Genomic DNA, 27,482 nt, shown 5'->3' with positions numbered 1-27,482 from the left:
ACGTTAGTATTATTCAGCACCTGGCCTGAGAAACCTTGAAGGAAGTAGCATGAATAAACTTGAGCTAAGAACTCACACTTGAATGGTTTGGCATTCCAGTCAATATGGACCATATGCACATGGCAGAGACTTAATGTATGACCAGGAGCTCACAAGTCCGTGTCTGCAGTGTAGGCTGCATATACAGTGTTATCCAGATGTGGAGTGAGGGAGGACACCTGCTCTCTGAGAGGAATGCACATTTTACAGCAGCTGAAAAATCATTAAAACACGTGTTTGAATTCGCCTTTGGCTGCAGGTTGTCAGAATAATATGCACAGGTATCAGAGACAGACTACCGCTAGACAGAGAGAAAGAGAGAGAGATAGAGCGCCACCCGCTGGATTAAATGTGGTATAAACAACTACATGAAGCTGCGTATGTGATAGCTCAAATATACTGCATCGTGTTTTCACTTAGCTTTATCAATGAAATGACTGGATACAGATTAAGATCTTGCATTGAGCTACATACGTATCTATTTGGGCTTTGGTGGAAGAAGCCATATATCTTTAGCCTCTGTGACTTAATGATAAAACAATTAGTATAAATGTTTTAATTGACCATGTAAAACGAGAGATTGCTTTGTCTCTCTAAATTATTGCAATTTCCATAACACGGCTCCAGATGCGGTTTTTATTTGCATGTAAACATGATCATCAAAGAGAGGCAGAGAAAACAAGTTCAGCTATCGTTGATTCGGTGATCTACTGTGTCGCCTGGAGTTTCACATTTGCCGCTGTCTTGTAATCGATGATCGATGTTATTTTAGTTCCACAAAAGATGGCGGACCGAACGCCTGGTGGCTCTCAAAAAGCTAGCGCTAAGGTGAATTTCCCGTTTGTTCTTGCATTAGCTAGGTCTTCTCTGTTGCAGTGAAAACAATGTAAATAATGGTATGCCGTAACAGCCTTTAGTATTTACACATTTGTAGTTTGCAAGAGACAAGAGTTAACGTACGAGTGTGCGCAACGGTGTTAACGTAGTTGACCAAGCAACGCGCTAATGCTAACCGTAGGCTCTCCGGCCACACTGCCTAATGTAGCTAAAGTAAGCTAAGCTAACGATTTAGCTACCACCACTAGGAATAGGGCAGTTGTCCCAGAAAGGAATATTGTTTGCACAGCTAACTGGCTGATATCGACATACGTAGTGGTCAGAACAAAGTTTAGTTCATATGTTTGAATTTGATAATAGTAGCTTAGATAATTGGGATTTCAGGCCTAATATTATTCAGTCTTAGTTCTTTCTAACAGTCAGTCGGCGCTAAATGTATTCACTCGGTGGCGCTGCAGCAGATATCAGCTTGTTAGGCCTCTTGCTAGCTTGCTCAGTTGTAGCGCTAGCCACTTGGTGTCCGGCGCCACCTAAGCAGAAAATACAACTGGAATAAATGCAGTTTATAGAAGTACAATCAAAGATCAGGGCAGTGGTCACGAACTGCGAGTGGGCAACTCACTTTACAGTGTAGTGAGTTGCGTGGCGCTACACTAATGAACCCCGCGTAATTTAGTTGTCAACGTGATACCTGTCACGCTTTAGTAATCATCTGAGTTATAAGTAACATGACCTAGATTAGTAGTGATCTGTTAGCTCACCTGAATGTGTTACATGCACCCAAATTTTAGATTGGCTTTACATTACCATGAAATACCTGTTGAAAGCTCACCGTGCTTTGTTTACATCTTCAGGCGCTGCTTGAGAGCAAACTTAAGTCTTTCAGCATTGGTAAAATGGCAGTGGCAAAGAGGACCCTAAGCAAGAAGGAACAAGATGAAATAAAGAAAAAGGTACCTATATGCTTTCTTTTTAACAGTGTTGTCTGTATTATGTTTGCTAACTTCGTACACATTTTGTAAAGATAACTTTCTGTCGTATAAACTATGTATTTATTTATTTTGACACTGTGTTCTCTGTTCAGGAGGATGAGCGAGCAGCAGCCGAGATTTATGAGGAGTTTCTTGCTGCTTTTGAAGGAGGAGGGGAGGGCAAAGTCAAGGCTTTTGTCCGCGGTGGCATTGCAAATGCAACCAAAGGTACAACATTTCTATTATTTACATTATGTGTCTCCCAAATGGCTTGCATGAAATGTTAGAGCACAAGCATCCGTGACTTGAAAAGGTGAAATGCCAATGTAATTGCAGTGGAATTCAGAACAAACACGCTTTCTCTTTTCAGAGGAGGCAGCTGCTGATGAGAAGAGAGGAAAGCTGTACAAGCCCAAGTCTCGCTTTGAGACCCAAACAAAAAGCTTCTTGCCTTTGGAAACCCCACCTCAGTTTTTGGCATTAGACAAAAGACATGTAAGTACTATCACAGTCAACAAGTAGCCTCTCTTGTTACAGCTATATTAAATAATGCTTTGTTTTTACTGTGCTGACAATATTTCCACATTTGTATTTCAGTCTGTGAAGAAAAGCAATGAAAAGGAAAAGAAGAAGAGCAACTTGGAGCTCTTCAAAGAAGAACTTAAACAGTAAGTTTCAACGCATAAATATATTACACATTTTAAATGTTGGGATTATTGGGAAGCTAGCGGCTCCTGGGTGTTATGGTATAGAACGGTGCAGTTATGAAAGTACAAAATTTGAACATTGATTGTACTTAATTGTTTTTTATGCTGTTTCCTGCAGAATACAGGAGGAAAGGGATGAAAGACACAAGATGAAAGGACGTGTTAGTCGATTCGAACCTCTCTCGGGCACAGACGGAAGGCGCTCATGTAAGTGTCTTTTAAGCTGTGCAGCTGTGCTCCATGTACTAACATGGCCTGAACTGACCCTGTCCTGCACGCCTTACTGCACTCCCCGACACCCTTTCTCCACTTGCACCCTGAAACAAAATTTATACTGCGTTTCTGCTTCTTTTAGCGGATGGTTCTTCAAGAAGAAACCGTCCGTCCAGTGGTAATTTTGACTTAATACAGTGGCCGTGAATATTTTCATCATGCTACGAAAATATATTGTTCTGTCAGACAGCAGTAGGAAATTCTTCTCTCTTTTCTGTCTCTGCAGTTTTGGATGATTGTGCTCCAGGCTCCCATGATGTTGGAGACCCATCGACGACTAACTTATATCTTGGAAACATCAATCCACAGGTGAATTTGTATCCTGAAGTGGGGAAGAAAAACAGTAAAATACTGACAGACATACTGTAGCTTTGCTGTGAGCAGGAGGCCTTGATGTGAGCTCTTGGTTTTCTGTGACCGATGTATGTTATTTGTTATTTTATAGATGAACGAGGAGATGCTGTGTCAAGAGTTTGGCCGCTATGGCCCGCTTGCCAGTGTGAAGATCATGTGGCCGAGGACAGACGAGGAGAGGGCCCGGGAGAGGAACTGTGGCTTTGTGGCTTTCATGAACAGGAGGGATGCTGAGCGAGCACTCAAGAACTTAAACGGTACAAGGCTGTGTTTTTTTAAGCTATTAAATAAATAAGTGACACACTTCCAGTCATTGTAAACAATTCATTTTTTACTCCAATTACAGGAAAGATGATAATGAACTTTGAGATGAAATTAGGATGGGGCAAAGGTGTGCCCATCCCACCCCACCCCATCTACATCCCTCCTTCCATGATGGAGCACACACTCCCACCACCTCCCTCTGGCCAGCCCTTCAACGCACAGCCCCGGGAGAGGCTCAAGAACCCCAATGCTCCCCTGCTTCCTCCACCTAAAAATAAGGAGGAGTTTGAGAAGGTAACTCAGCATGTCAGCCTAGGTTTTTCTCATGGGTTATGGCAGTGTTTTGTTAATGCAGCTGGTAAGATGTTAGCCTTTATAATGAGCAGTCAGTGCAGGTTTAAATCCATGTTTCTGTAAGTGATAGTTTCTGTCTTGTTGACTGAATTTAACTAGTTTTGCACTGTATAGAACTGTTGGTGTAATGAAATGTTAGTGTGTGGAAAATGTTCAGTGTTGCAGAGAGGTGTTTATGGATAATGAATACAGTGTCAGGGGTGTTTGGCCTTTAGAAAAAATGACAGCAGTAAAGCAGAGTTGTTGTCTATTTGCACTTTTTAAAATGCATTTTTTATATTTTCACCTGTTGCCTTTTAACAATACTCACATTCTATGTTTATTATCTGATGTGACTTCATATACAGACTCTGTCGCAAGCCATAGTCAAAGTGGTTATCCCAACAGAAAGGTACATGTTTTTCTTTTTTTAAATTGGTGTACAAACTTAGAAAAAAAACATCCCATAATGAAGCTAAAAGTTTGATCGGTTGATCACTGCATGCTACAGGGGGCTGGTCAGTATGCGTGAGCAATGGTTGAGGCTGCTGTACAATGCCATCATATTAGTGGATAGAACAATACTTACCGATGAGTTTGTTTTGTACCTTGCTCTCTCACACTCCACCATCACTCATGTGTCCTTTAAATATGTAGCAAAAACATCATTATAGTGCTTATTTAATGTGCTGTTTAGAGCCAGACATCATGACTTCAGTGCATCACAGTTTCACTCCATACATCAACATTAATTGTGTTTTGTTTTTTTGTTTTTTTTTCAACTTAAGCGACATGTTACTCTTCCACATACAGTCTGCTGATTCTAGATCTGTAGTCAGGAAATCCTGGTCTCTGACCATTGCTCACTCAGACCGTCTACCCCCTTGGCCTCTGTCACTCTATCGGGAGCTCAGTAAATCTGGCCCCTGCCAACCAATCCAAACATGCCAGTATTAGTCTCTATATGACCTTTGACATTGGCCTTGGTGAGCAGCACAAGTTGAACTGTCTGCAGCAGCGAGGGACCTGAAAAGCCTCATGGGATGGATTGGGAAAGTATACTGAATTTTACCACGCCATTGGTACGATCGGCTCCAATACAAGTAAATGTGATCTGTGTTGTCAAATGAAAGACATCCTTTGTCTTGTTGGCCACTTGAGGATAATTGTATGCAGCCTGCACTATGTATCTCCCCGAAATTGTCACAAAAGAACTTTAGTGATCCCATTTGCACTGTATTCAGTCACCAGTAGATAACATGTTCAGCCTGTTTAGGCCAACAGCCCTATACTGCTTTGGTGTTCTTCCTCACTTCACATTGGACAGGAGATGAGCGGGAATTGAAAGGCACTGTATTCACAGACTTTTCAGTTAATGCAGTGTCTTTGTCAATGTCTCGCTCCTATTTTCTTCTTTAGCTTCACCTTTTGTCAAATTCGAATCTCGGAAGATTTCAAAGAAAGCGTCCAGGCAATGCAATGTAATTAAAGCCTGTTGCTCTGCAGCCTTAAAGGCATAAACTTGTAACAGTGTATGCACAATTAAAAAAACAATCTTCTGTTCCCCGAATTGTTAGTTTTTCAAAATTAATTCTTCATTAATACGAAAGTCATCAGTTGTGATTTTGAGTTGAGATTTTTGATTTATGCATTGATGTTAAACACTGGCTCAGAGGCATAGTCACAGTTGACATTAAATTTATGCTTGGTCACGTGACACTCAGAGTTCTCTCTCCCAAGATCTGCATCACCGCCTCCCTCACAGGAAATGAGTAATAAATATATATTGTTTATCTCTTGCTGAGTCATTTAAATGAAATCACCCGCCAGGTACCTTTTTAGAGCAGATATTACCATGGCAGTGCACTGTGCAGCTTCAGCCCACTGTATGCGACAGCTGCAGTTCTGCCCTGCAACATTTGTTTTGTAAAACATGCGTCACGTCTGTCAGGAGACAACTGTTCGAGTGTCACACCACCAAGCATAAATGAAACAAACAGACAGGCTTTTTATAGGGGTCAAGGGTCCGGCCAGTCTGAATCCGTTTGCTTTAACTGTGTTTTTCTTGTAGGAATTTGCTCTCTCTCATCCACCGAATGATCGAGTTTGTGGTGCGTGAAGGCCCAATGTTTGAAGCCATGATCATGAACAGAGAAATCAACAATCCCATGTACAGGTCAGTACCGCTGCACATCTGTAATGAATTACTTGTTATCACTGTAGGAGTGAGTTTTTAGCACAGTTACGCTCATGTTTTCATTTTTTTTCTTCCAGGTTTCTGTTTGAGAACCAGAGCCCAGCACATGTATACTACCGGTGGAAGCTCTACTCCATACTACAGGTTTGATTTCTGTGTTTAACCACTGCTTGAGTACAAAATCTGCACAATATTTCAGTGGTGTCGATGTTCTGGATTCACAGTCCAGCAGGATTTGTTTTGATAGCAGCTGTAAACTGTTGCTTGCTTAGGGTGAAGCACCAGGCAAATGGCGAACAGACGACTTTAGGATGTTTAAGAACGGCTCTTTGTGGCGTCCGCCTCCTCTTAATCCATACCTCCATGGTCCTTATGATGATGGTGAGGAGGAAGAGGAAGAGGAGGAGTCCAGCAAGAAAGGCTGTTTAAAAGAAGAGTAAGACAGTTTCCTCCTCCATTTCAGCAGAGATTCAGTTAAAATGTTTGTTAGTAAGTTGTGTTAAAATGCCCTGCAGTTCAATAGTCGCACTTAATTGGCCTTCATCTCTGCAGGGAGCGGGACAAACTAGAGGAGATGCTACGTGGTTTGACTCCCAGGAGGGGCGACATAGCAGAAGCCATGTTGTTTTGTCTCAGCCACGCCGAAGCAGCTGAAGAGATTGTGGAGTGCATCACAGAGTCTCTCTCCATCCTCAAGACCCCTCTTCCCAAGAAGGTAAGATTCAACGCTGAGTGTCTGCTCCAGTAACCTCCGTGAATGTCTCACATGGAATCACAATTAATTCCTATTCTCTCTTTACATTTCAGATTGCACGGTTATATCTAGTTTCTGATGTGCTGTACAATTCTTCTGCCAAAGTAACCAATGCGTCTTACTACAGAAAATAGTAAGTGGTGTAATTTACCCTGTTGCTCTGTATCACACTGTATTCATTTAAGATTGGTGCACCCAATTCACTACTTACGTTTCGAATTCACATGAATGCTCTTCTCCACAGTTTTGAGGCAAAGCTCTGCCAGATTTTCTCAGACCTCAATGCGACATACAAGGCGATACAGGGCCACCTTCAGAGTGAGAACTTTAAGGTACCAAACGTCCAAATCTGGTTCAGTAAACTACACACAGAACAATTTACTCATTCGGTTCGTCATTTAATCATCCATGTCTTGTTTTCTTCTTTGTGGCAGCAACGAGTGATGTCATGTTTCCGGGCGTGGGAGGACTGGGCCGTGTATCCAGACCCCTTCCTTATCAAGCTGCAGAACATCTTCCTGGGTCTAGTTAATCTCGCTGCAGAGAAGGAACCCGTTGTCGTCGTTGTGGAGGTAAAAAACATAACAGTACTTGACCGTTGTAATACCCTCAGACTAACCTGGCTCTCAAAACCGATCCCATCAGTTACTAAAGGCCTAGCTTGAATTTGTTTTGTGCCGTCTTTGACCCAGGCGGAGCCAGCAGACGACCTTGATGGGGCTCCGATAGGAGAGTATGTAGATGGCACTCCCCTCGAGGATGTGGATGGGGTGCCGATTGATGGAGGGCCCATTGATGGGGCTCCTATTGACGGAGCTCCCCTGGATGACCTAGATGGTGTTCCTATCAAGCCCATGGAAGAAGACCTAGATGGAATACCTTGTGAGTGGTGCAAAGATTAACATAGGGTGTTGTGTGAAGCGGTTGTTACTGATGATCTCAGTCCAGATGTGTTACCGCATGCAGCTGCTGTTCAGTCAGTCACTCTTAATTTTCTGTTTTTTATAGTGGATCAATCAAAGGAGGCAACATTCAAGGTAGCGCCCTCAAAATGGGAAGCAGTGGACGAGGCCGAGTTAGAAGCTCAAGGTGAGACCTTTAACTGGCATCAAACTACAAAGTTTTGCCTTCAGTATGTAAAGTGTCTTTATCTCACCAGGTGTGAGTGTGCATTCAGTTCCAGTAATGTCTCTGTTTGCTCCTCAGCTGTAACGACTTCAAAATGGGAAATGTTTGAGCAGCCAGAAGAAACAAAAAAGTGAGTTTTGTCTGATGTTGTGTTTTTGTCAGCCTTTGAGGGTAATGGTCTGTTCTGTACTGCAAATACACCAGTGCACATTTTAACCTTTTCTATAAATGGTTTCCAACTCTGAAGGGATGATGAGGACAGTGAAGATGATGACAGGAGCACTCGCTCGGATGATAATCAGAGCTACTCCAACCCCATCAGAGATGACTCGGATATGAAGGCGAAGATGTCTGAAATGAATGAGGAGAAACGCACCAAGCTCAGAGAAATAGAGGTACCGTACACGTCACAAACCCCTCACTGCAAATGTCATATTCACGGTGTGTTGTATGCAAGTGGAAACTCATTGTTTTGACCGTTCTTCTTTGTGTTGTTCACCCAGGTTAAGGTCATGAAGTTCCAGGATGAGCTGGAGTCTGGGAAAAGGCCCAAGAAGCATGGGCAGAGTATTCAGGAGCAGGTGGAGCACTACAGGGACAAACTACTACAAAAGGTATTGAGCTTTGCACATTGTACTGTAGGTGGTATCAGACACCAGAATTGAATTTCAAAATGGAGGTCATTTATTGTGTTCCCTTATTGTAGGAAAAAGAAAAGGAGAAACTTGAAAGGGAGAAAGAGAGGGAGAAGAAAGAAAAGGAGAAAGCCGAGGCACGGTTGAAAGACTTGAAGAAGGAAAAAGAGAAGGAGGACACGCCAACCAGGAAGGAGAGGTGAGATAACCATCGGGCAGGCTGCGCATCGGGTTCATCCATCAGTCAAGGTGTTGGCCTGGTGTTTCGGAGTAAAACATGGGATGTGTTTAATTTCCTGTCTGACAGATGTTTGTCCCCTCCGGTTGATAGGAAGCGGCGTCACAGCGGCTCACCCAGCCCCACGCGGAGTAGCAGCAGACGAGGCCGGTCATCTTCGCCCCGTTCAGAGCGGTCAGAGAGATCAGAACGCTCCGACCGCTCGTACTCTAAAGACACATCCTCCCGCTCCTCCCATAAAGACTCCCCACGATCCAGCAACAAGAAGTCCTCCAAGAGGTAAGACTGTCTGTCAGGGCTTCTCCCCATGTTGTCATTAGAGCCGGGCTTTTAGCTTTTAAACCGTTTTCAGTATGAATTGCTTCAGACTGAATTGATGTAATGTTTCCCCCATCAGATCTCCGTCACCTCGCACACCCAAACGATCCAGGAGGTCGCGCTCCAGGACGCCCAAGAAGTCAGCAAAGAAGTCCCGCTCCAAGTCGAGGTCACCTCACCGGTCTCACAAAAAATCAAAGAAGAGCAAACACTGACACGTCTTTACCTTCAGCCTCCAAACCAGCCTATTCTCCTCCCTCCCCCTTTCTTCCCTTTTCTGCGCCGTGTTGTATAAAAGGTTGACTGACTGATGTGGCAGCTCGAGATCTCTGCACACATGTTAATGTATAGACAATGAAGAGTGGAGGGTGTTGCATGGGTTGCCATCTAGTGTATCAAATGGGTGGGGCCATTGCTGTTTTATATTGTACAAAGAAAAAAAAAAAATAATGTGCTCGTGTGTCTGATTCCCCATCACCTCCCAATGGAATTCATCCATGTGGTAGACCGCACCCGTACAGAGTGTGATGACAATATTCAGTCATATTCATGCTGTCATTTTCTGTTTTTGTAGTCACATTAAAAAGGATTCCTAATAAACAAAGTGTCATTTTTAAATCAGACAAAATGTGGACAATGATAACTTCGAATGGGATGATTTTAAACAAAGTGGGCTGTTAGAAGTAATTATAAATCAGTTATTTACATTTAATGCATTTTGATAGCACCATACTTACATTTCCACAAAAAGCTCGTTAAAATTGGCTTCATTCCTTGTTTAAAAAAAAGGTTTTTGTGAAGGCAAATTGCAAATTAGGAAGGTTATTGTGGCCATGTGATGTCCATGACTTCACAGCTTAGCCTGTGCCTTCTTTAGCTGATCCCTCAGCTCCAGAAGAGCAATGGAGGAGAGGTGCACCTCATCTGGCCCATCAGCGATTCGAAGGGTCCGTGCATATGAATACCTGAGGAAGAATGTGGTGATATTGGCATTAAAGAGATGGATTTAATGCTCCTTCTGTGTGGGGAGAGGGGAAAAAAAAAAAAAGCAAACTTACATCTGTGCAAGAGGGACGTCTCCACACACACCTGCGCCTCCATACACCTGCATAGCACAGTCCACCACCTTACAGGCCATCCTGGCTGCTGCCACCTTGATCATAGCAATCTAAGGAACACCAGTAACAGTTAAAAAAGAAAAACAAAAAAAATCAGGTGAACGGGAAAAATCACAGTGTATTACACACTCATCGATGAGCTTAACTGGCAGTGGCACCTGACATCTGACAGCATTATGACAGCATTTTCTGTGAGTATAAACTGGTTAATTACGTTGATTTTGTGTATATAAATAAAATAAAAACAGGATACTTTGAAGATAAATATGTCATGCATACTGGTTACAGTCAGTCTGTAGTATGGAATAGCGGCTGTGTGGTACAGTGTATAAAACAGTGTTACCTGTTTGCGAGCAGCCCGGCTGCCCAGTGTGTCCAGGGCATGAGCAGCATGCAGCGTCAGCAGGCGGGTCTGCTCAATCATGAGGCGGCACTCTGCTATCCAGTGAGCAACAACCTCCTACACATACAAACACATGACAGGGAAGAAAACACATTGACTCAAGCTGCATTTCAAAATCTGTCCACTAGGTGTCAGCAGCAGGACAGAGCTCAAGATGCGTTACAGAACAGCCCTGAAATTAAAGGAAGAGGAATCTGTGCACGCTCACTTACATGTTGATACAGTTTCTTTCCAAACGTGCGCCTGGAGGCAGCCCGCTGGCAGAGCAGCTCCAGTGCCAGCTCCGCCAGGCCCACAGCTCGCATGCAGTGGTGCAGCCTGCCCGGCCCCAGGCGACCCTGAGCGATCTCAAATCCCCGTCCCTCTCCTGGAGACACATACACCCGAGGACAGACCCCAGAGACATAACAGACAGATACCATGAATCCTCACAGGAGGGAAATGATACCTCTGGCCTGGTGACCTCATACGCGCAACTGCCAAGCTGGTATAACTTTATTGTCCAAACACAATAAAAAAATAATAGGACAGGAATAACATATTTTTTATGGTTTTATAGGTGTAGCAGGCCTCTTTAGACGACTTAATGTGAGTAAATAAGTGGAAACAGGAGCACACAGCGACACAGACTCTTACCCAGGATAATGTTGGAGGCAGGGACACGCACGTTTTCAAAGTGCACCTCGAAGTGGCCACCGTGGATCGCATCTACGCACAGAAAGAAGGGAAAACGGCTTGATTTGGGCAGGAAAGCTCTTCGTCACGCTTGCATTCAAAAAGGAAAATTAATATTGAGGAAAAACAGGAAAACATGAATATCACGTGAAGATGCAGTGACACATGATCCTACCGTCCTGTCCGAACACGGTGAGCGGCCTGACGAGCTTTACACCTGGTGTGTCCATAGAGACGAGGATCATGCTGTGCTGGCCATGCCTAAAGAACAAGTTCACGTGCAGAGCTTTAAAGGAATGATACACTTTGATCACACTTTTAATATTTTCTTTTAATCCATAATTCCACAACAACCGTTCTGACTAGGATTTTTCATGCTGCTCTGCGGATGGCACATTTCACAGTGGCCATCTCTGGTAAGAATCTGCAGCCCTGACTGATATTCCTCTCTTTGTGAACACGGTTGGGTGTGTTTCGTTACACTGCTGACAAAACAAGGAGAAAGTGCATGACATATCATGGGTGTGGTTGTTTCTAGGTCTGTTCCATGGATCTTAAACGCTTGTAACTGATGAACTTTGGATTAGAAGGTAAGTGCCAATTCCATGTCAGATGCAAGATTTAAAGCTGGGATTGGTTGATTTTGAAAGCCACTTCCCCAAACACATGAACACATGCTGCCTGACGACTGCTGCCGAGAAGACCGGTTCTTTTAATAAATACAGAAACAACTGTGTGCTGTGCTGCCTGGTTAGCTGCTTAACTAGAATGTCAAGCTCAGGGTGTGTGTGTGTGTGTGTGTGTGTGTGTGTGTGTGTTCTGCAGCGCATCATATTCATTGCTAATCATATCCAACAACCTCAACCTCACATTGTCATAATGAATGTAAACCACGAACATGGCTACGGCTGGTACTAACATCTGTCAGGCTGGTATGTTAGTATTGGGAAATTTTTTGCCATTCTTGTGCAACTTGCTCGCTGTTAGCTTTAGCAATACATCTGCAGAGCTGTGAGGAATCAGTGCACAGGCAGGTCGACGAATACATACATAGGTAGGCAAGCAGGTAGGATAAGACTATGCTGATCGCAAGCAGGGGAAATTTACTTGTTTCAAACAGCAAGAATAAAAGGGAGAGGTAGAAAAAGAGCAGACAATAAAAATGGTCCAAAATAAAATCACCAAAATGATATTGCCTTGTGAAGAACGACTCAGTTTCACAGATATGAATGATAAAATACACCGTCGATGTACTATAGCACAGTAGAAAATGTATTGTCATTTTGCCTGAATGAAATGATTGGATGAGCCTGTAACAACCACAAACACCAGATTTTCTGCTTGATTTATTGATTGCTGGGATGTAAAAAGAATTTCAACTAATAAAACACTAATTACACAGCCGACTCTCCCTTTAACTGACAGTAAGTGACAACAAGAGACATTCTTCCGCCATGTGGTCCCCACGTCTAGGCGGAAAACCGAGGCAGGGGTGTTAAAATGCAAGAGTGTGCTGGGAGAACACTCTGTCCCCTAACCGAAGGCCGGTCCCATTAGAGCGGTGGCAGAGAGGAAGGCTCACAGGGAAAACTGTCTCTAGTATGTGTGTATGCAAGTGTAGTTTTACTGCCTGAGCTGGAATACTGCTAACAAAAATCCTGGAATCATAAAAGCTGCTATTAAAAACATGACATCAGAGGGCTGACCACTGGTGCAAATACAGAAAAGTTCATACATTTTCCTGTATATTCCCACTCACCAGATGAAGACACAAAGACGCCAATATTCGTCACCGCATAACTGCTAACACACCACTGACCTGCTGCTCACATCCTGAGATCCGCTCCTGCACATCACAATGGCCACTTTGCACTGGGGATTGCCTGCACCTGCGGGGAACAGTCAGAAACGCTGTGGTTCATGTGAAGTCACTCTTTGTTGCTGTCTGGTGGTTTAGAAAAACAACAGGGCTTCACAGTGCGACTCTGTCCTTCACCATCCCCTCACCCGAAAACAAAGCTGGGCTCTGGATGGGAAGCGGCGAACGTGGATGGAGCCAGCGACAGATTAACGGCATGGCAGCGGCCGGCTGAGACAGACAGCTGATTTACGTTTCCTGAGTTGCATTCTTTGGCGTTATTTGTCATTGAGCAGATCTTCTTTATTGGGGGAGAAACTGGTGATTTATTTGAGTGTTTGTGGGATAAAATGCTTCTTTTATGTGTGCAAAAACATATAAATACTGTACAAAACACCCACTAGGGGGCAATATCATATAGACGCAGACTTTTACAAGATCTCCCAGCAGCTACATACAGTGTAAATGAAGTGATGGGCCAAATGTTTGACAACCACACAGCTGAAGTCCACAGAGTGATAATGATTAAATGCAGAATGCTTTGAAATTCCAATGATTGAGTCCACTCTCAGACAGTCTCCCATGTGGCCTTGGACCCCTAAGGCACAGACAGAATGACCAATTGTCTGCCTTCCTGTTTATATTTCTGCCCGATTGGCAAAATTGTCCCCTAAGGACAGGACATATGGACACCAGACAGCAGCGGACAGGACATCAAGAGTCTCTGACTGATGCTCACAGTGTGAGACTCACAGCACGGGTGCGTGTCAACACTTAAACACCATCTGACAGATGTGTTAACTCTCTGATTGTTGACGTTTTAACACACATCATACAATTCTGCTTGTGACACCCGACGCCACGCAAACATGAAGGAAAGCCCGTTTGGCTGGAGGGCAGGTTGGGTTTTCCTTTGAACTCTTACATAAGTCCCGTCGTCTATGATAAGAGGTGAGCCTGTCGCCATGTCACAGTCATGCCCGTACATGTGCTAAAACCACTGGAATGAAAACAAACCTTCCCAGCCCAGCGATTCGTCCTTCCAGAGAACATGACAACCAAACAATTTCTGTTGTTGGTTTATTTTTAAACCTTAATGTCAGCATGATATCAAAAACACCGGCTCCTTTTCTCTGCAGAAGACGTCTGACTGTATGGAAGCACGCTTTTATTTGTTTGTGTTCACAAATCTTGACGCTTTGTCCCGTTCATTTATGTACAGACGCAGAGAAAAAGTGAAGCGTGAGGAAGCTCGAATGAGAAAATATTAAAAAGAAAAAACCAGGAGACCAAAATACTGAGGCGTCATTCATGAATTTCAAGCTAACGGCATCTGAAATAGAACATTTGTTCCGCTCAATTTTTGCTAATGCGAGCGAGGCTGGTTTAAGATGTACACAACAAACAAACCAATAATGGCTGTTTTCCAGCAAACCACCACAAACCAGCGAGCCCATGTGAGTGGGGCAAAGTTAATCCATATGGGAGGTTATTTTATACCCTTTCTCTTCTCCTTTCTGGCTCAGACATTAACAAAGGGCAGCCACCGAGACACTCCCTGCGTGAGAGATTAAGTTTATCTGAGGCTGGAGAGCAGCTCGTCTTTGTGCGCTCAGAGAACTGTAGAAAAACCGAAAGGACTCGAGGAATTTCTGCGTGTAGGCTCGTCCTGCAGCGCACTCTTAAAGACGCACGTACGTGGAGAGCTACGTGGTGAGGAGAGGTGCTCCTGGAGAGTGAGCAGTGGAGGGGGAGGAGGCGGGCTGAGGCGCAGAGATCAGTCCCTCCAGCCCTGTGGTGCATACCGCCGCTCCTCAGGATACACACCGAACCGTGTGAGCGGGATTTAAAACAGGATCATCAACACACACACACACGTCCCACAGAGGGAACAGACACAAGGTAAGACGAGCTGCTCGCCTCCACCACTTCACTCAATACTTTTTCATCAACTATGAGATAAGTCAAACTTTCACAAGAAGGACGTTCTCAGATATTCTTTACTGCTGTGTTTTGTATATGGAGTTCAGTCTGGACCTTATGAACATGGAATTCCATTTCATATGACTGTTTTGTTAATTTGAAGCCAATAAACCAGCTCACTGCTTTTTTTTTTTTTTTTACATGTCCTCATTTCACCATGACATATATAGAAAACATTGTGGCATGTTTATCTGCTCGTCAAAGGTTCATTTGACAGTCAAAGTCCTTCTGGGGATATTTTATGATATCATTATAACCACAGAGAGGCAACAACACAAGCTAAAGGCTCTGTTTGCCACTTCGTGTTCACCTGTGTTAATCTTTCCTTTCTGAAAACACCTCTTCTCACGAGGTCATTTGACTAAATTTAATTATTATTATTAGAAGTACCGTTGGTGTAGTTTATACCACGGCTGTCAGGATCAACAGGACTGCTGTCTCACACTTAGCTTTTTTATACCAGTTTTCCCACATAAAATTCATTAAACGCACAACATGTGATCCAAATGATGATGAAAAATCACGACATGCTTTTCAACACATAAAATAACAATTATTAAAGCTTTCTGACATCAGTAATGTTTCTAACAGCAGTAAAATAAAACAATATTTCCAATTACCATCACTTACACACAAATTAGTTTTTTTTAATTATACATCTAATTACACCATGTCATGTCATGTCAGGTGGCCTTTAAGTACCTTTGTACGCTCAGATCTACTTATCATGCGACCCTTGCATATGAAGCGCAGCTGCTGACAGCAGTGGAATGCTTGACATATTTCTGTTCCAGTGAACATCTGTCTCCTCCCAAACCAGAGATAATGACCCATTATATAACAAACCTGGACACTTTTCATAAAACGACTGTTGTCATCAGAGAGTGGGATTTGCCAAAAATGCATCCTGAGACGCAAAACACGAGCCAAGAATGACATCACCCGACACGTAATGTGTTTTGCTGCAGGGTCTCACAGTTCCATGAATTCCACTCGCTAACCAATCGGAGAAACCCGAAACATCTGATATGAACACTATTTAAACTTCCACCTCAGTTTGATCGTGACGCTCCTTAAGAGACTATTTTTTTCCAAACAGCATGAGCCAGTCAGAGTCATCATGCACACCCACATACGCACTAAACTGTATTTACAAGTCCTCGGCAGACACGGCATCTCCATCTGGAGCGAACAACTGGGGATTGTCCTGTTGAAACAGCACATACCATATACAGTAAAAACAACATCCTGGATGTGAGTGTGGCCAGAGACCTCGGATGCACTTTCGTGTCGTCCTCATCTCTCCCTCAATACATTTCCTGTCATGGTGGCTCTGACTGTCTCCCACAGGCAAACAGACACTAATCGTAAAAGACAGAAGAGAAATTGGAAGCGCACACGTGGATGAATGAGTTCACAGATCAGAGGTTTGCACCCGTGAACACGCTGCCCTACATAATGCACAGCTGATATTATCAGCTTCCAGTGCAGCTTGCGTTCGGGAAAAGACGACAGCTTTGTGATGAATATTGATCTTTTTCCTTATCGTTGATCAATGAGTAGAGATTGAGATTAAGGGGAGTACTAAACCAAATGCTGCCAGTCTGAAGTCTGCAGATCACTCAGTATCCAACAGAATACAAACTAACTGAATTCAAAAGGTAATTAGTTGCTCTGCGAGTCTTTTGTCTGCTTCTTCTCTCAGAGCTGTGTTCACAGGGGTTATTCAAGCCCACACACGGTTCACAGACAGGGTTTAAGCTATTAGGGAAACCACGCAGGAGAGATTCCTTTGATGCAGAAAAGAAAGAAGCCCTTTTTCCGGTTTTCCTGTTGCTCCCATTCTGTTAAATAACGCACATTTTTATGCAGTGGATTGATTATACAGCCCATGAATCACACCATGTGAAACTAAAAGTGAATTTTTCCCTTTCCCCTTTTAAAAATACAACCAATGCTTCCCTAAAGTCTTCTCTCTTTTTTTTGTCACTACAGCAAAAAACATGGAAGATTTCTATTATGACGATGAGGACTCCGGCTTAAATGACACCTATGATTACAGTTACGAGCACAGCGTTTGTGACAAGGAGGAGGTGCGCTCTTTTGCCGCCGTCTTCCTCCCGGTCATCTACGCCCTGGCTCTTTTGGTGGGCCTTGCTGGGAATGCCCTGGTGGTGGTGGTCTACACATCAAAGGTGCGACTACGAACCCTGACCGACGTGTGCATCCTTAACCTTGCCATTTCAGACCTGCTGCTTCTCTTCACTCTGCCTTTCTGGGCGGCTGATGCCGTCCACGGCTGGAGGTTGGGTTCGGCTGCCTGCAAGCTCACCTCCTTCCTCTACAGTACCAACTTCAGCTGTGGCATGCTGCTGCTGGCGTGTATCAGCGTGGATCGCTACCGTGCTGTGTCCCACAATCCAACAGGCAGGACGGGGACAGGTCTGCGCATGAGGAGGCAGTGGCTCCTGGTGTGTGTGGTGTTGTGGGCCGTGGCTAGCTTTCTTGGCCTTCCCGAACTTGTCTTCTCCACAGTGAAGCACTCCCACCACAGGATGGCCTGTACAGCCATCTACCCCCCCAGCATGGCCCGGCCAGCAAAGGCTGCCCTGGAGCTGCTGGAGGTGACCCTTAGATTCTTGCTACCCTTCTTGGTCATGGTAGTGTGCTACAGCTGCATAGGGCGGGCGCTGAGCCGGGCAGCCGGGGTGCGGAGAGACCGGAAGTGGCGTGCCTTGCGGGTCCTGCTGGCTGTGGTGGCGGTGTTCCTACTCACCCAGCTGCCCTACAACGTGGTCAAGCTGTGCCGAGCGATGGACATCATCTACATCCTCGTGACCGACTGTGACGTCAGCAAGAGCCTGGATCGTGCTCTCCAAATCACGGAGGGCCTGGCGCTGACCCACGCCTGCATTAACCCCGTCCTCTATGCCTTCATCGGGTCCTCCTTCAGGGGACACGTCCTCAAGGCTGCCAAGCAACTTGGGCAGCGACTTGGGAGACACCCGAGACACGTCAACGAGGAGCCGGCGGTGGAGATTGCGCTCAACATGCGCACTCAAACGCAATCCCAGTCTGGTTCAGAAGACCAAGACACCAGCACCTTCACCATTTAAGACTCAAAACATGTACCCATTTCCCTGTAAGCACCTATACAAAATTGCATTTGTATGTGTTGTTTTCTCTGTCTTCTATGTTTATTATCATATAAGACGTTTAGTATTATTTTACTGTCATGAAAGATAGACAATGATAACCATAAATATTAACTCTTAGTGCAATTAATATGTATATACAGCAAGTATATGTGCACCCGCTAGGCAAAGTATTTTGTATAAATTATGCATTTTGTTAAAGAAAAGAACAAAGATCTTCAGTGACGCGCATCTACAAGCAACTGTTGCAATTAAATGCAGCTGAAAGTCAAGATGCTCTTAGTGCTTCTCTGTCTGCTCACGACAAATCCACTTCAACCTTACAGTCTGCGCTGCCTTCCATTAGATCATCTGCATCGCATTTTATTGCATCCCGTGGCTTTGGGTAGAGATGACGGATGGCTTGATTGCGCAGTGGGTGACCCATTGTGGAGAAAAACATTTGGCAAAGATGAAACAGCGAACAGCATGAAGGACCCCTTCATGCTGTCAAACGGGGAGACAGGAAAGCGGCGTGTTCCTTGGAGTGGCTTCAAGCGTGACTGGCGTTTTTATTCTCTCTTTTTATTTCAGTAATACGAGCTTCAAAGAGCAAATGGTCCGCAGTGGAGTGCGATCCACAGTTCTATGAAATGATTTAACATTTTAATGGTGTAGAAATGCTCCCTCCAGGCTGCTAATGACTCAAAGCCGTCATATAACACTATGCTCAAGCTAACCTAATACAGTGACCACATACAAAATCGAGGCTCCGAGCGCTGGATGGCCACAGTCCAAGAGTTAACAGTGCTTTATTCAAAACTGTTTACACTGCTGCAGCTACGACAGAGACGGGTCAGGTTCATCACAAGATCCACCACGAAGGCTCTTAAGCATTTCATTGTTTACCATTCTTTCCATGTGCAACACCTGTTAGTCATGACCTTTCCACTGTAATGGCTTACAGTTTGGATGCGTGGGAGCTGGACTCTATACAATGCACGAACTAGGTGTGTGTGTGTCTGATTACAGACACAAAAGTTTAGGCTACAGTTTCAAAAACAGTCTCCGAGCAGAGGAAAGACTGTCTCCAGGAAAAAAAACAAGTATTATTTTGCGTGTCAGAAGATTAAACAGGCGTTTTTTCATTCCTGTGTGACCCCACATACACGTTGTGTATTAATGAGCCATCATTAAACTCTTCATCTTCTGCTTTCCATTTAATTCATTATCGTCACAGCCAAACTTACGTCAGGCTTTTCTTAAACAGAAAATGATCAAATAATGGAGGCATTTCGTGTCTTAACATTATTATTATTGTAACTATAACACCACATCATATCATCGTTTTCCTTGGCGATCTCATCTTGGCTTGAATGAAACCAAAATTCTAATGAATTGTACGACGAATCCTTCCACAAGCAACTACTGATAATGTCAAACATGTGTGCGTCGTCTGTGCTTGTGTGAGTGTGTATGCGAATACAAATGCTACGGCTTAAAAGTTAAAGATTGCAAGTCTGGGAATAATTTCAGCACATCAGCACCACACAGCTGCCCTGACAACATCTACTGTATAGAGCCACCTATCCCGCTACTCAACGTCGAGGAACAGGGGAAACAAAGAAGGAAACTGCATCATTCTGTGGTGCATTCGGATTAAAGGCAACATTTTTCATCTAAGTGGACAGGCCATTATTTCCAGTTACATTTCCAGAGGGCTATTCCATCAGACCATTCAAAGAAAGCTACAACAAGCTAATGCGGGGGCTGCTGTGTCATTATGATAATCAAAAACAGCATAAAAGCCATAAATGTGATGTCTTTACTGTCTCTCCTCTGTGGGAAAAGCTGCTCTTCGGATATAAACAATTTCACAGATCCACTTTTAGGGGACGTGCCACTGAGGCTGCCAAGGGCCAGTGTGTTGGGAAACACCCGTATTTTCAGTTACATAACTGCTGGCAGTTATATTTGGCATTTGATTCTCGGAAAAAATGTGTTATAATAGCAAAACGTCTACCCTTTGATGGAATGTAAATTAAGATAATGTCATTTAGCATTACATTAAAATCGTGTCAGTGAAGTCCGGATATTATGACTCTCTGCAGAGGCCTCCAGTTTCAACTCCTGAATAATACAGTTTGCAACAAAAGCAGCAATAAGTCACAGCACGTATGGAAATAGCCACGAACACATCAGCATTCTTTCCGAACAGAGAGATGTATTCAGGCTGGAAGAGGACAGGTTCCTCCCTGCTGATGGAAAGTTGACTTCAAGGGGAAAAAAAAGCGAAAGAGAAAGAGAGGTAAGAAAAGAGTATTTAACTGTAGAACGATGTGACAGACGTGGGGTGTGCGCTTCATGAAGACAATAATCTGAAGGAGGAAATTCTGCTCATATTCAGGAAACAATAGCACTTTAGGTTTTTGACAACAAGCAGGAATTTCCACGCAGATTTAAAAAAAACTACAAAAACAACAGGCCACTGTTTTCCTTTACACTGGGAGTGGAAACCCCAGACCAACATCTGGGTCTGAGGAAACATCTGGGATATTTCTCACTCATGTAGGAGGAGCACGATCAACATCCATAAACACTAATATGACATTTTCATATTCATGTGAAAACCATCAATTACATGGTGAATACTTGAGGCTTAATCTGACAGTGCTGGTGACTTCATTTGCAGAGCGCTGCCTATGTCAAAGGATGTTTTTTAATAGTTTGAACGAGATAATGTGAACCAAACTAATTCACAGAGCCGACCAGAATCAATTACGATGGCTGGTTAATTCGATGAAAGTGGCTCCTGATTAAGTGCTGTGGTTTGAATGCGTGACTGGTCCCTCCTGCTGGAAAATCCACAGCCGCTCTGCGACTGATTTTCCAGAGTGAAGAGAATCTAAGAACTTTCAAGGCCATTTAAAAGCTGTTTTTGTTACATAATGCTTACTGTATGAGTCATCTGTGCTTTTTTTTGCTGTCCATATGTTGGTAGTTTGGGTAAGCATGAATGTCTGCAGTGCTTTGTTATCGCAACGTAAAAGCACCTCTTTCCGAGAAGCTTGAGCACATGATGGACGACGAGCTTTTCAGGTTTTCTCCTTTAAAAACATTCTTTGAGTTAAAGGTGTCAAATGTAACATTTCTGAATTTAAATTTGTTATGTTTTGTTAAGTTGTGTAATTACAGTATCACAAATGTTTCCAAAAATGCTCAAGCACAGACAAGTCTGTAATACAAATCGAGGTAAGAGCGTGTTTCGTTTGGCTGTCTGTCAGTGGTGTCATTCCCCTTCACTTCCTTTTACTTCACTGCTCTAACTTCCAGGGTAATGAAGGAAATGCTGGATGATAGGCCAGGAAGTGAGGACGGACGTCTGTGAGCGTGACTAAACATGACGTGAATGAACCTTTAATATGTTACCTGGTCCGTGAACTTTCTGTCTGAGTCACGGCAGATTGAATATCAGCCGCAATGGGGGTTGTTTAACAATGAAGACACAAAAGACATGCTGTGCGTTTAAGGTGACGGACATAAAACACGTTCTAAGCTCTCTAAGAGCGTTTTTAGTCCTAAATGAAGCAGCATTAAGCATTTCTTTCCTTGTATAACGAATAGAAATATAAACGGACATACCACTGCTCCACCATTTCTTGCCATTTATGACGTAGTTGTCTTCGTCTCTTTGAAGAGTGCACTCCATGTTAGTCGCATCACTGGAGGCCACATCAGGCTCTGGGAAAGAGATCACGGGTCAACTTAAAACTCACAGCATGCGAATTCTACACAGACAAAAAGATAATAAGCAATGAGACTTAAAGCTAACAAGTTTTACATTTCCAGCCCAGTGCTCTATCTTTTCCAAAATTCCAGCTCAAACCACAGGCAGAGGTCAAAAAACACCATTTTCATACTTCAACTTCACAAAAGATAACTCTTAAGGTCAGAAGTAGCAATTCTTGATCAGCACAAGATGGAGGTTCCTTTTCCTCGTAACAGACTGTAATAAATCAACTGGTGACAGAAAACATCCTCCACAACACTACTAATCACCATCTGTGTTTACGAAAAACCATGGGGAGGTTCACACCCACTGTAATCACCTCTGGCAACAGCGCGCCGCTGTTTCCAGGCAGTGGGGAAAGCAAAGGGGGGAAAACAGGGAGAAATTACTCATAGTGAGCTCGTGTTTGCTTTTGACATGGAGAATTTCCAAACAAGCCTTTTACAGAGCAGGTAGCAGCCGTGCCACGTTTAAGCTGGCTCATTGAGACCACAACCATCACTGGAACAGTTGAAGGAAAACCACAACAAATATTATGAGCACTGAACTTTAGCAGGACCTCGTAACTAGGCAGATCATTGGTTTGAAAGGTATTTAGAGTAATGGCTCCAAGATGCTCCCTCAAGTCTGCACACTGTAAATTACCACCCCTTCAATCACTCCTATCTGCCCTGAAAATAGAGAATATAGTAGGTTTTCTTTGTCCCGTCTTCTGTAAAGCAGTGACCTCTGCGATGAAGCACATGTTTGAAACGCTTTCAGTGACGCAGATGGGTCATGGACGTACCTGTCATACAGAAGCAGGAGCGGATCTCTCCTCTGAGCAGAGGCTCCAGCCATTTCCTCTTCTGCTCCTCACTGCCAAACATGTGGAGCACCTCCATATTTCCTGTATCTGTTGGGAAACATCACACCACGCACTGTCTTCCGGAATATCATGAGCTGAATTTGGAAAATAATATGCTCCAGGATTTGAATCATACTGATTTATTACGTCTGACAAATGGTCAATTTGGGAGATTTTCATGTCTAAGCTGATTAAACTCCAAAATACATGATTAAAAAAGGCTGAACATTTGACATTTGGAGAATGTTTAACAGACTTTGGGGAAGAATCTAGTCTTTGTTGTTTTAGTTATTGCCATGTGACCCATAATTCTGTCCATGGCGTCTAAAATGAACCTCACTCTGACACCATGTAGGACATTTTACCAGGAGCCTGACAGTTGAAGACTTCAGGGGCAAAGAGGCAGCGTCCAGTTTCCTCTGCAATGTAAGCATAGTCCAACTGACTCAGACCACTGACTGCAGGCAGGAACAGGTTCCACAGCCCCGCCTCCCTGGCTTTCACCTGGACACATGCGCGCAGGGAGGATGTGCAAAGTGAACGCTTATCTCAAGGCAGATGCTAGTGACGACAGGCAGAGCTCAAGAGGTTGGAGCGAATCAGCACAGACACAAATAACCATGATATGTTGAATTTAAACTCTTAATGATGGATTGCAGAGTGCTGCTGACTCAAAAGGGAGGTGCAATGTTTACACGAGATTGAAATAAACGTGGCCCTTGAACCTGCTGGATTGACACTAAAGTAATACCTCTTGGAGATTTTCCTTTCAGTCTCTAACCTGTGTGATTTTCACTGTGTTTACATTTACTGCAATGTAATATGTTCTTTGATTGCATTGTTTATGTTGTATTAGTAGCGGTAACTTGCAGCACCATGTGTGAGCACCAAACTAAATGAAGGTAACAAATTTGACAAAAATATCCTTGCATACCTTTAGATCTTCTATTATTTGGGGGGTGTGCCATCTCTGGGGAGACTGAGCGTGTTTGGAGTAGTACTCTGCAACTTCCTGAAGAAGAAACAATTTTTTTTTACAAAATTTTGCCAATATTAATCAATTTCCTTTTGCCTCCACTATAACAGTCAGAACTTGTACAATAAAAAGAAATTCACAAGTATTTCTCCCACTTTGCAGTGTGTTAACGGAGTTATTTCTGCTGTATTTCTACAGGAGAAACTAAATTACTGTTAAACCTGTAGCTCAGTTTCACAAAATGTACACCACTCTGCCCGCTGTTCCCACAATAAAACCAAGCAAGATTTGCAGCCATCTCTTAGCATCACCCTGCTGCACTGCACTAAGACCATCATGATGCCAAACCAATGGTGATGAATCTGCGTGCAAAATAATTTGCATAATCAAGAGACTTCTTGTTCTCTCGCGCAAATGAATTAGTCCTGACTGCATGAATGAACTGGTGGGCTCTGTCAGATCCTTTCATCTGCAAGTTAAAAGTCCGTCTGGGCAAACAAATCTCTCTTCTGTTCCTGGCAGTTCTTGGCACTGACCTCCTGAGCAGGAAGCACGTATTGTCTCATGAAGTCTTTGACCTGCTGCAGAACAGCCTGACCTTTAGCTGTCTGCAGGAACAGTCCGCCTTCTGTAGGACCTGTGACAGACCTGGCAAGAATCACATCTCACGTGTTAAAAAGCCAAAGGGAATAACAGAAGCAGCAGCTGGATGCCAAATCCCAACTGTTGCTGGCTGAAGTTTAGTCAGCAGGTGGAATCAATCTGTCTAGTGGCTAACAAAAACACTGAAGATAGATAAAATTCTGTTAATAACAGAATGTTTGGACTGTCAAATGCTATTAATGCTTACATTACCCCATAAACACACAGTACTAAAATAAATACTTCTTAACAGTCAATAACTTTCATCAACCTCAAACAAACTCAGTGAGTGTCTGTGACAACTTGGATAAAAATACACCAGAAATGCAGATATGAGTCACACTGCCACTTGTAGCATCTTGCATCTTTTAAAAATAATGGTTGAGTCACTGTATTGATCAACAACCCTCATGTAATTCTGTTAGCCATAACTGCAGGTTACCTCTGTGCAAGCTGCAAGGCAACCTTAGCCAAGGGCTCCACACACTGGCCGAACTGAGCTGCATTGGGGGCGCTTGCATTACCAAGTAGGTGGCGTGCATAGATCCCCTGATGGATAAAAATGGGAAATGGTATTTACCTGTCTGGGTCCCTCTACAGTTAAGAGAACAATCCAATCCATTCTTAGACTTTTTAAGCATCCTAGAAATGTAATATTACAGTTAGAATAACTGTATGTATATCAAAAAAAAGGGCAAATATGGATAAAACTGCAGCAGAATTTTGTATATCTAAGTGGGTACAAACCTGTGCTATTCCCGCCATCTTAAAGACAGACAGGGCCAGGTAGAAATTCAACTGTGGCAAAGCAGATGGGATCCCCCGACACTGGCAGTAAATGGAGATCAGGTCATTCACAGTTGGGATACCTGCTCAATGGTTGGACAAAGGAGACAGAAAAGGCACAACAATTAATGGAAAACCTACAAAAGATGTTAGAGGACAGTGTCCATCTATTCCAGCCATTTTCTATACTCCCTATTTGATATCAATACCTTCTATTCCTTTCAAGCTACCCATTGTGCTGATGACGTTTAGGTTTGAAGGCCAGTAGTGGGGCATGAGGAAGTAGGCCAAGTCTGCCATGGGCTGCCCAGAGGTAGACAGCTCCCAGTCCAACACTGCTATCACTCGCGCCTAATGACATCAAACACATTCAAAGCATCACATTCCCATGAAGCAGCCTGGTAAGAACGACCGTTTGACAAGTTCTACCTCTGTTGGATGGAATATCAAGTTGTCCAGCCGGAAATCTCCATGGACAAGCGTGACCTCGTTATCGTTGGCTGGCAAATTCTTCATCAACCAGTCAGACAGTTCATTCATGGCTGGAATGTCTCTGTGGGCTGCTGCGGCGTACTGCTTCGTCCAGGTGGACACCTTTAATGACGGAAAGCCACTTTTAAGTGTCACAGCTCTGATCCCTTTTTCCAGAGAGGATGTATACAGCTATTTTGATTTATTGAGTACAATGTCTTTTCTCACCTGTCTCTTGCAGTAGCCTGGTCCTTTTCCGTACCCTTCCAGGTTCAGTGATGCCAGGTCCAGTGAGTGCAGCTTTGCCAGCACCTCCACGGCAGCCACATATAGAGCTGTTCTCTCTGCTGCACTCACTCCAGGGAGGCGAAGATCCCTGAATATACGTCCCTGCTCAAGGGACGGATAAACACAGATTACTATGTGATGTAAAATCATTAGAATATACAGTAAAGGTCAAGCGAAACAGCAATAAATACACTACACTGCAGGGACTTCATGCTGGCCTCGGTAGCACAAACACACCTTCACATGTTCCATCAAGTAGAACTCTGTACCAATGACTTCAGTATCGGTGCAGTGCAAGAGAGGCTGAGGCACAGGGAAGCCAGCAGAGAACAGGGCCCTCTGCACCCGATACTCCCTGTCCACCTGCAGACAAAGTCACAAAGATCTCACAATTTCAAACTGAAATGCCGCCACCCCGACTGAGAGTCTTAACACCTTTTTTCACAGGTTCCACAGTTCTCTAATAATTTCCTACACAGACACACGTGTAACTGTAAATCCACAGGAAGCTCCACATTACTTTGAATTATACTATTATTTGTATTATAAAAGAAAATGCAGTCAATCCAATCATTCAAATTTACTTAACTTTGTCTAGTATACCTAAAATTAGTACATTACATGCTGAAATTCTTTCCAGAAAACAAAAAAAATTCATATATTAATTGAAATACATTCATGTATTTTTGTCTAATGTGGCATTGAGACAAACATGGACAATCCTTTAACTTGACAGTTCTGATCATTTCTGTGAACATCTCAATCAAACAAATCGCATTCAATTTCTCCCCCTGCTGGTGAACTGACATGGCTACACACACACCAGTGCTGCAAACTAATTCCAGTGCTTTAATTATTGTTTTTATCAAGTTATTAATTGGTCAGACCTTACCTTGTGAGCACCTGGCAGCAGCTCACCTGGGGGTTTCTTCCTGAGAACATAGCTCTTTGAGGGGGTTTGGATTAGGAAGGTTGGGTTTGACTGACCAGCGCTGAAAAGACAACAGGAAGCTGTTAGCGTGTTATCAGCTAGCTAAACACAAATTGGTCAATATTAGCTTTGAGTTGCTCATTTGACGTCGCGAGGAAACCGTGACACAAACCACTTCTGCCCTTCTTACCTGTACTGTCTCACAGTGAGTGTGTCATTATTTGACACCCGTGACTTAACAGACAGGTAACTAAAAAGTCTACCAACATTGAATTTATGTTGCTGTCGTACTGGAGTTGTTTGCTCCTCCATGTCTCAGTTAACGAGTGGGTTAATAATTTCCAGGTGCATCGTTAGTTGAACTTTTGCTGTGGTGAGGAAGAGGTCGGACCGTTTACGGCTGCACACACTGACGTAAGGTCCTCACGGAAGTCGTTGTATTATTATAGTAATACCTTAGAGAAATTCAGCCGTTTAAAATTTATAACCTAGTGGACAGAAATAATGTGGTAGTCATCATAAATCCTCGAAA

At 43.6% G+C, this 27,482-nt stretch overlaps 3 protein-coding genes across 6 annotated transcripts; 2 read left to right on the top strand and 1 right to left on the bottom strand.

The window, feature by feature from the left end:
- Positions 1 to 792: 792 nt before the first annotated feature.
- On the top strand, positions 793 to 9,652 carry u2surp (U2 snRNP-associated SURP domain containing). 4 transcript variants are annotated; one of them, XM_076760981.1, is made up of 26 exons: positions 793 to 867; positions 1,731 to 1,829; positions 1,961 to 2,075; positions 2,218 to 2,342; positions 2,445 to 2,515; positions 2,673 to 2,761; positions 2,910 to 2,945; positions 3,054 to 3,136; positions 3,273 to 3,438; positions 3,528 to 3,739; positions 4,147 to 4,190; positions 5,850 to 5,954; positions 6,053 to 6,119; positions 6,248 to 6,411; positions 6,528 to 6,690; positions 6,783 to 6,862; positions 6,974 to 7,061; positions 7,164 to 7,301; positions 7,422 to 7,611; positions 7,738 to 7,818; positions 7,936 to 7,987; positions 8,105 to 8,252; positions 8,361 to 8,471; positions 8,564 to 8,691; positions 8,824 to 9,009; positions 9,128 to 9,652. In XM_076760981.1, exons 1-26 carry the CDS (start codon positions 793 to 795, stop codon positions 9,261 to 9,263), a joined length of 2,952 nt encoding a protein of 983 aa, XP_076617096.1. In that variant the 3' UTR covers positions 9,264 to 9,652. The 4 variants fall into 4 exon arrangements, with proteins under 4 accessions (XP_076617096.1, XP_076617099.1, XP_076617097.1 ...); XM_076760982.1 differs by having other exon boundaries at positions 801 to 867; positions 8,800 to 9,009; XM_076760984.1 differs by lacking the exon at positions 4,147 to 4,190 and having other exon boundaries at positions 799 to 867.
- An 85-nt stretch (positions 9,653 to 9,737) lies between these two features.
- On the bottom strand, positions 9,738 to 27,346 carry acad11 (acyl-CoA dehydrogenase family, member 11). Its single transcript, XM_076760985.1, has 20 exons — positions 27,141 to 27,346; positions 26,912 to 27,011; positions 26,257 to 26,382; positions 25,960 to 26,121; positions 25,690 to 25,854; positions 25,470 to 25,611; positions 25,222 to 25,343; positions 24,917 to 25,023; positions 24,369 to 24,480; positions 23,791 to 23,868; positions 23,222 to 23,360; positions 22,797 to 22,904; positions 21,862 to 21,960; positions 13,064 to 13,133; positions 11,420 to 11,505; positions 11,206 to 11,277; positions 10,782 to 10,936; positions 10,510 to 10,626; positions 10,107 to 10,216; positions 9,738 to 10,013 (listed from the first exon to the last, which is right to left on the bottom strand). The coding sequence occupies exons 1-20, from the start codon at positions 27,260 to 27,262 to the stop codon at positions 9,899 to 9,901; spliced, it is 2,307 nt and encodes a 768-aa protein (XP_076617100.1). The 5' UTR covers positions 27,263 to 27,346; the 3' UTR covers positions 9,738 to 9,898.
- ackr4b (atypical chemokine receptor 4b) lies at positions 14,776 to 18,505 on the top strand. The gene is made up of 2 exons (XM_076760986.1): positions 14,776 to 15,004; positions 17,081 to 18,505. Exon 2 carries the CDS (start codon positions 17,089 to 17,091, stop codon positions 18,199 to 18,201), a length of 1,113 nt encoding a protein of 370 aa, XP_076617101.1. The 5' UTR covers positions 14,776 to 15,004; positions 17,081 to 17,088; the 3' UTR covers positions 18,202 to 18,505.
- Positions 27,347 to 27,482: the final 136 nt, after the last annotated feature.

Source organism: Chaetodon auriga, chromosome 21 (assembly GCF_051107435.1).
Source record: "Chaetodon auriga isolate fChaAug3 chromosome 21, fChaAug3.hap1, whole genome shotgun sequence".
In the NCBI taxonomy this organism is placed as follows: domain Eukaryota; kingdom Metazoa; phylum Chordata; class Actinopteri; order Chaetodontiformes; family Chaetodontidae; genus Chaetodon; species Chaetodon auriga.
This window is presented reverse-complemented; position numbering and strand designations above follow the sequence as displayed.

What these genes read in the sequence shown, in the direction of transcription:
- u2surp (XM_076760981.1), top strand. Translation starts at nt 793, where the DNA reads ATGATCGATGTTATTTTAGTTCCACAAAAGATGGCGGACCGAACGCCT. An exon ending in AAGAAACCGTCCGTCCAGTG is followed by an intron (nt 2,946 to 3,053) that starts GTAATTTTGACT and finishes CTGTCTCTGCAG; the next exon opens with TTTTGGATGATTGTGCTCCA. An exon ending in GGGACAAACTACTACAAAAG is followed by an intron (nt 8,472 to 8,563) that starts GTATTGAGCTTT and finishes CCCTTATTGTAG; the next exon opens with GAAAAAGAAAAGGAGAAACT.
- ackr4b (XM_076760986.1), top strand. Translation starts at nt 17,089, where the DNA reads ATGGAAGATTTCTATTATGACGATGAGGACTCCGGCTTAAATGACACC.
- acad11 (XM_076760985.1), bottom strand. Translation starts at nt 27,262, where the DNA reads ATGGAGGAGCAAACAACTCCAGTACGACAGCAACATAAATTCAATGTT. An exon ending in GAAAGAAACTGTATCAACAT is followed by an intron (nt 10,627 to 10,781) that starts GTAAGTGAGCGT and finishes TTGTATGTGTAG; the next exon opens with GAGGTTGTTGCTCACTGGAT. An exon ending in GACGTCCCTCTTGCACAGAT is followed by an intron (nt 10,014 to 10,106) that starts GTAAGTTTGCTT and finishes ATTCTTCCTCAG; the next exon opens with GTATTCATATGCACGGACCC.